General features: G+C 39.2%; 1 protein-coding gene across 1 annotated transcript in view; it reads right to left on the reverse strand.

Annotated features, from left to right (window-relative positions):
* Positions 1-2838: 2838 nt before the first annotated feature.
* The window catches only part of LOC110458864 (uncharacterized methyltransferase-like C25B8.10), an 11887-nt gene continuing 6826 nt past the window's right edge, over positions 2839-7899 (reverse strand). The window contains exons 4-7 of the mRNA XM_021510820.1: positions 7173-7298; positions 5895-5985; positions 3302-3483; positions 2839-3024 (exon numbers count right to left, since the gene is read on the reverse strand). Of these exons, the coding sequence (XP_021366495.1) occupies positions 2839-3024; positions 3302-3483; positions 5895-5985; positions 7173-7298 (585 nt within the window). The remainder of the gene's footprint in view (positions 3025-3301; positions 3484-5894; positions 5986-7172; positions 7299-7899) is intronic.

A 7899-nucleotide genomic window follows, 5' to 3' on the forward strand; every position in this document is an offset into this window, starting at 1 on the left:
TATGTATGTTTGTGTAACGCGAAACTGATAAAGTTGAATATAAGAATGACATAAGATGCACAGTTTATTATTATAAATATATAGTAGTTTTCATTTTACGTTAACATAAAATGTATTGTTCTTTTAGAGACAGATAAAGTTTCACTGCATAAATTTCAAAACAAAGCAGTGACGACACGCTGACTGAAATAAATTTGTTAAAAGTGTCTCTTTTTTAAGTTACCTCATCACCTAAATCCTGGTTGTCATGGTCCATGATGTTACCCTTCTCAATGCCAATTTTGTATAAAACCACACATGCAATGATGATCCTTGCTGCTCTATATTTGGGCTGATCCTGAGGTCAGTGTGGAGACCAGATAATCTTCAATAAGAATCCATACGTTTGTTCAATCGTAGCTCTTGTCCGACACAATGCATTGTTGAAATTCTGTGGTTGTTGTGAGTATGCATTGCTATATGGTGTCATAAGACATTGCCAGGTGGGATAAGCGCTGTCACCCAGGAGGAATCCTCGATACGTCCCTGTAGTAGATACATCCATGTAATAACTAGTTATATCATGAAAGAGTTCTGGCTTATATTAAACCTGAATACGCAGGTACCTGTTATATATTACTCCCTGTTATATATTACACATGCATGTGTGTTTGGTTTTATTAGCTCACCTGGCCCGAAGGGCCAAGTGAGCTTATGCCATGGTCCGCCGTCCCTTCCGTCGTCCGGCGTCAATATGTTACTTTAAACAACTTCTCCTTAATAACCAAAAGGCCTAGGGTGATGATATTTGGCCAAACGCAAACTGGTATGAAGCACTACCAAGTTTGTTCAAATAAATGACCTTCGCCCATATTCAAGATCACAGGGGTCAAATATGTTAAAAACTTTAAACAACTTCTTCTGAATAACCAAAATGCCCAGGATATTGATATTTTGCCAGTAGCATGTTAGGATGAAGGGCTACTAAGTTTGTACAATTGAATGGCCTTCATTCATATTCAAGATCACAGGGGTCAAATATGTTTAGAAAATTTAAACAACTTCTTCTGAATATTAACCAAAAGGATCAGTATGGTGATATTTTGTCAGTAGCATGCGCGGATGAAGGGCTACCAATTTTGTTCGAATACATGACCTTCACCCATATTCAAGATCACAGGGATCAAATATGTTAAAATCTTTAAACAACTTCTTCTGAATAACCAAAATGTCCAGGGTTATAATATTTGACCAGTAGCATGCTTGGATGGAGGGCTACCAAGTTTGTTCAAATAAATGACCTTCACCCATATTCAAGATCACAGGGATCAAATATGTTAAAATCTTTAAACAACTTATTCTGAATAACCAAAATGTCCAGGGTTATAATATTTGACCAGTAGCATGCTTGGATGGAGGGCTACCAAGTTTGTTCAAATAAATGACCTTCACCCATATTCAAGATCACAGGGATCAAATATGTTAAAATCTTTAAACAACTTATTCTGAATAACCAAAATGTCCAGGGTTATAATATTTGACCAGTAGCATGCTTGGATGGAGGGCTACCAAGTTTGTTCAAATAAATGACCTTAGCTGTTAATAGGACGTTAAACAAAATTAAACCAAACCTATCCTGCATCGAATGAGGAAATGATAATGGGGTGGATTGCGGACACGTAGAGTCCAATACAGTATTAAAATACTACGAATAAGTCGCCGATAGGAGGGTCTGTCGGTCATTTTACAGTGTCAAAGTTTGTGTTTGTGTAGCTGCAATAGGAAGGAAGTCCTGCTTGACTTTTGTGAGTGCTTGCCTTGCTGGGAATACCAAAAATACTGTTCGAAAGGCGGCAAAGGGAAGACGTTGCAGTCGTAGCATACCTCAACACTGTTGCCTCCTATAACCCGAGTGTAACAAGTAAAGAAACTATTGGTTGCAAAAAAACCTAAGAGCACATAGCAAGATAGTAAGAGATGAAAGTGCATGGCTTCTTTAAATCGGTCTCTCCAATATGCATATGATCAATGACAATAAATACATTATTGTGCAAGGACGAAATCGAAAGCGTTCGAGGACATCGGCGTCTTGGAGTGTTTCCAAAGAAATTTCTAATCTTGGTGCGCAGTGCCGGCACCGATTCCATTTGCGACGTGGAACTCTGTGAGTGTCTGCCATGATTAAGAATGAAACTAAAGCATGCTAAAGGACCGTTCTCAAACATTTGCCCATTCTCAACTTAAAATTTAAGGAATGCGAATTAAGAATTTGGTAAAAAGCCGAAAGTTAAGCATTGAGAACGGAGTTAAGAAGTTCCATGCAGGCGGGGCCTGAGCTGTTAAGAGGACGTCACAAATGATCGTTAGAGGCGACTAGAGAGGAGGTCTTTGTTGAATCGGGGGTAGTTTCTTTCTTATTTTCAAAATACACCTGCTGTATCTAAATGCATGTAGATCGTAAAAGGCGACCAATGTGTCTCACTGCAGATTCTGGTGGGCTTTTTTTCTTCTTCTAGTGGACTTAAAAGATACCACAATTGATCTGCTGCCCCCATAGCTTGGGATCTTTTCCGTTTCCTATTATTCCTGTCTTCCTTAATTTGTATCTACTCACTGTTTCAGCCGGTGTCTCCCTAGGCAACCGTCCTCATATGACCCTAGCTGTTGCGAGACCTTAAATTCCAAACAAATCGTTTGAATAGATCATGTAAGAAATAAATCATAATGGCAACAGTAAATGATTATTTCAATTATTAAATGAAACAAGCAAATATTTGGCATTAGAAAAAATTATGGTTTATTGAGGCATTTTGAATAGAAATTGAAACAATAATAACTAACGTAGGTAGGTGTTTAATTTCACTGCTTTATATATTGCGATAAATCAGTAACTCTAGGATACTGTAGTATTGTCTTGTCGGCTGTGGATGGATGAGATCTCACGACCTTCTCTAATTCTCCCAGAGCGTGTTCCTTATCGTCCGCCGACATGCTGGCGAATGTCGATATTGTGGAATAAAAGGTCTTCATTTCATCTATGGTATACTGTGGATATAAATGAATATCTAGTGCGTAATCCATTATATCTGATATTACAAAGACACGTACAATATGCATATTGTTTTATGGGAAATTACGCCATATATCATATTCATTTAACAGGGTTTAACTACATGTTAGCTCGGTCAAGACTTGGTGTTGAGTCCATTAATTCGAATTATAGTTTAGTTGACACTACGTGATTCTCTTGTTCTTGTATACTATTAATAGATACATATTTAACGTGCTACACCAACGGTAATTCATTTTGTGGTATTCTTACCTCAGAAGTAGGGTAGTCAAGTAGTTTCCTGGTTTTAAGTCCTAGTCCAGGAAATGCATCTATAGCGTCTTTCCACCAAAACCTAACATACTGCGGATCGTCATCGTTGTAAAAGGTCAAAGCCTTTTTAGTGAGAACGTCAACCCAGTCAACCTCGGTGTTCGGCACATTCCAAACGAGAACTGTAGGAAGGAAAGGTTTGGTTTAGTATTGTTTTACGTCCTATCAACAGCTATGGCCTCCCCTGTGTGCAAGATGCATGCGTGTGTGTTTTGGGTGGCTGCGATATGTTCGTGTTTGTCTCCTTGTGATAGCGCGGAACTGATGCCGACTTTTTAGGGTTACTTCACTGAAACGTACTACCCAGCAGGACACCCCGCCCGGTCACATTATACTGACAACGGGCGAAAAAGTCGAAATTAATGATCTCATAACATATTGGTTAGGCTAAGTAGTGAGTAAAGATAAGGCATCGTATATGACGTCGCCTATTGTCATGCACAAAATATTATTAGCTCACCTGGTCCGAAAGACCAAAGTGAGCTTATGCCATACCGTGGCGTCCGTCGTCTGTACGTCAACAATTTCTTTGAACGACTTTTTCTTCTTAACCCCTGATTGGAATTTAACTAAATTTGACTGGAAGCATCCCTAGGTGGTATGGATTCAAAATTGTACAAATGGCTGGGCTGACCCCCAGGAGGCTGAGGGGCGGGGCCAAAAGGGGGCAATTCGGCTCTATTGATTTAAGCGACTTCTTCTCTGGAAATAAGAGATGGATATCAACCATATTTGACTGGAATCATCCCTACGTGGTGGGGATTCAACATTGTACAAATGGTGGGGCTGACCCCCCATGAGACTGAGGGGCGGGGCTAAAAGCAGGCATTTTGGCTATATTGCTTCAAGCGACTTCTTCTCTGGAACTAAAAGATGTATATCAATCATATTTGACTGGAAGCATCCCTAGATGGTGGGGATTCAACATTGTACAAATGATGGAGCTGACCCCCCCCCCCCAGGGGGCTAAGGGGTGGGGCAATTTGGCTATATTGCTGTAAACGACTTCGTCTGTAAAAATGGTTGAGATCCCTACCGTATAACCATATATCAATTGCTGAGTTTAAAGAGAAGAAGGCACAGTTGCTCCCAGGATGGCCCTAGGGTATGGTCCCACCCTTGGAGACACAGTCCCTGGGTCATAACTTTGAAACAGTTGAGATCCCCTCTCCAAAACTATATATACAAATGCTGGGCAAAAAGAGACGAATGCAGTCATGATATTAGAATAGACCCTGGGGTCTGACCGAACCCCCTAGGGACCTAGTTTCTTACTCACAGCTTGGAAACAGTTGAGATCCCCATAAATAAATAAATGCACAGGATGGACTTGGGGTCTGCCCCACCCTTGGAGACTTAACCCCTGGGTCATAACTTCGAAATGGTTAAGACCCCCACCCTAAAACTATATATACAATTGTTGGGCATAAAGAGACGAATGCAGTCATGATATTATAATTGATCCCATGGTCTGCCCCACCTTTGCAGACTTAACCCTTGGGTCATAACTTTGAAACGGTTGAGATCCCCACCCCAAAACTATAAATACAAACGCTGGGGAAAAAGAGACGAATGCAGTCATGATATTAGAATTGATCCTGAGGTCTGGCCACAACCTATGGACCTATTTTCTGAGTGACAGCTTGGAAACAGTTGAGATCCCCACCCCATAACCATACATAAAATTGCTGGGCATGAACAATCTTATACAGATATGCTACAAGGATTGGCCTTGGGATCTGGCATATTCCCATGGATCTCACTTGGAGAATATTTTGCCATGATTGCCTTAATATCCAGGTGAGCGATACAGGCCCTCTGGGCCTCTTGTTTCCCTTCGGGTTCGGGAGAGGAATAGGCCTACTGTTTCTCGCATATGTGATTATTTACACTCAATAAATCTTGATAATAAAATCTTATACATTTTACAACCAATTCGTTCATGGTTGAATTAGTTGTTCATTTGTTCACTTTCGGTTGTGTGGCCCTATGGTCACCTACGGTCTTAGCTGTTGTGAGGACGTTTAAGCACAATCAAAGCATGACAAATAACGTTCTCTGAATAGCTTACAAGGGGGGGGGGGGGGGCATATAATGTTGCCTATGTCCGCCACGTCCCGATTCAATGTTAACACTTAACAACTTCATTCTTTCACAGATTATCGTCAAACTTTATACTAGGGGGTATTCATGTCTTTTAGACATTTTCTAGTTTTATATTAAGCATGAAATCATGATATTGGCGTCATATGTTTTTTTCTGAATTTGATGTAAGACACGTTGATAATTGCAAGATTTACATACGGTTGAAGATAAACTAAATGATCTATGTGTTCTTTATATTATTGCGGGGGAGTCATGATTATTTTTTTCTCAAAGCTTTTATATCACAATGTGTTCGTTTAAATAAACTAACCCGGGTCGCATTATAAAATGAGCCTGTCAATGCCAATGACATTACGTTTGGGATATGAACAACTTGTATCAAATATTCAATTTTGTTACCATATCATAAAGAATGGTTATGACTTACTTAAGCTCCCCTTGGGTTTAAGAACCCTAGTTATTTCAGTCAAAGCAGACTCGTTAGCGAACCAGTGGAAACACTGCGCCGCAACAATGCCCTAAAATATAAATAATACAATGACAGATGGCATCAATTTGAGGGGATATAGACCACTATTGTTTTAGTTTGCGTATATTATATACATGTAACTTGAAATTATTGATATAATTTATTTATTTTTAAATTAAGAACATGAAACTGTAATAATATATTTCAAATCTCCTTTTCGAAACAGTTAATGTCTACAATTATAACCTTCTTAAAACAATTGGTCTGATATAACTAACCTTAGCCACAAATTGACAATTGTCTTTTACCTTTTCCTCCGTTTGGTTTCATTTCCTTTCACATGTTTTATCAATTTTTAATTGGTCCTAATTACCTCTGTTCGAGAGCTAACTCATGATCAGTAGGTGAGGTAATCATACTCTGTGGATTAGGGATTCAGCTGGATGGTTTGGTTTGGTTTTATTTTGTCAACGTCATGTTAACATATAAGGTCATTAAAGAACGTGCTTGCATGTGTGTTGTGCATGTGTGCTAGAGACAGGGATGTTTGTGTACTTGCCTCTTTGTAATAGCGCGGATCTGATGCCGACTTGATAGTGCTAACTCACTGAAACACCATGCTAAAGGCACAAAGCACAGCATTCCGCCCGGTCACATTAGACTGACAACGGATGAACCGGTTGTTGCCATTACCCTCAATGCTGAACGTTAAGCAGAGAATAACAACTACCATTTTGAGAGACTTTGGTATGTCCCGGCTCAAATATTACTTCGTCCACTTCATGTGCTGGAAGCAGGGTATGTTGGTGTATTTTCCTGCTTACATTAGCGCGGATCTGATGCTAATCAAACACTTTTTCGGAGAATTTGCAGTTTTTCCGCCATGATTTACTTGATATATTAAGCATTAAAAAGTGCTCAAATAGATGTTTTACACGACTGATTACACAATTAATCGTCATGGATGACTAACATGTAAATACAATTCAAAACGAAGCTATCACCGAAGGTCCCTGGAAAACATAACAAAAGTGTTGAAAATCTTCATTTGAAATTTGGCGGTAACGGTAGTGCTCTGACGAAGCTTCTTCCCTTATGTATGTTTATGTGTGCTGTGACTTGCTTTGAACTTACAGAAGCCGATGTTGTGTACTTGTGTCATGTATTCGTACCCCTACGTTTGTTACTACATATATACGTTAATAATGGTGCAAAAAACGAAAATTATGAACCGACCTGGATAGAGTTGTCTGGGAAAGGTATAACGTCGGCCGTGCACTTGACAGTGGTCACACCTGGGCATCGTTCTCGCAGCGTTGTCAGGAACTCGGACATTGGTTCGGAAGCAACAAATTTTAGGTCCTAATAATAAAGAGGATATATATACAGCACCATGAAATCTTGTAAAAACATTCCCGTTGGCTTGTGATATTATGTTCACGTATATATGACTACTAAAACACACGTGATTATACATCACAAAAAATAACATCGACGGACGACACCAGGCTTGTATAGAATCTTTAATACAAATGGTATTGTTGTTATTGGTAATTTAAGACTGAAGTAAATCGAGTGGTAAAGTGTCGGCAATAATACTGCGAGAAGATATTCACTTCCTATTTGAAGACGACTGGCATCGACTTTGCTTGTCATATTCTTTGTTTAATGAACATCAGTGATCAAATGACAAAATCTATATTTACTTCATCAGTAGTTATTTTAAAATATAATTGCCAAAACAACCGTATCTTGAAATTAATGGGCCGTTAATATTCCTAACTAACTAACTTTATTATACCTTCTGTTAAAATCTCGTAATCTGATTGGTTGAGAAAGATGTGAACATTTTCAATGTTACTTGCTCGTTTTACAAAGATAAAGAAGACAGGGTGACATTCCAAAAAATATCACATGCGCCAAACGTATGCGTGCACGGTTCGTCCCAGTGCCAGGGTGTTAT

Source organism: Mizuhopecten yessoensis, unplaced genomic scaffold, assembly GCF_002113885.1.
Source record: "Mizuhopecten yessoensis strain PY_sf001 unplaced genomic scaffold, ASM211388v2 scaffold9847, whole genome shotgun sequence".
Classification (NCBI taxonomy): domain Eukaryota; kingdom Metazoa; phylum Mollusca; class Bivalvia; order Pectinida; family Pectinidae; genus Mizuhopecten; species Mizuhopecten yessoensis.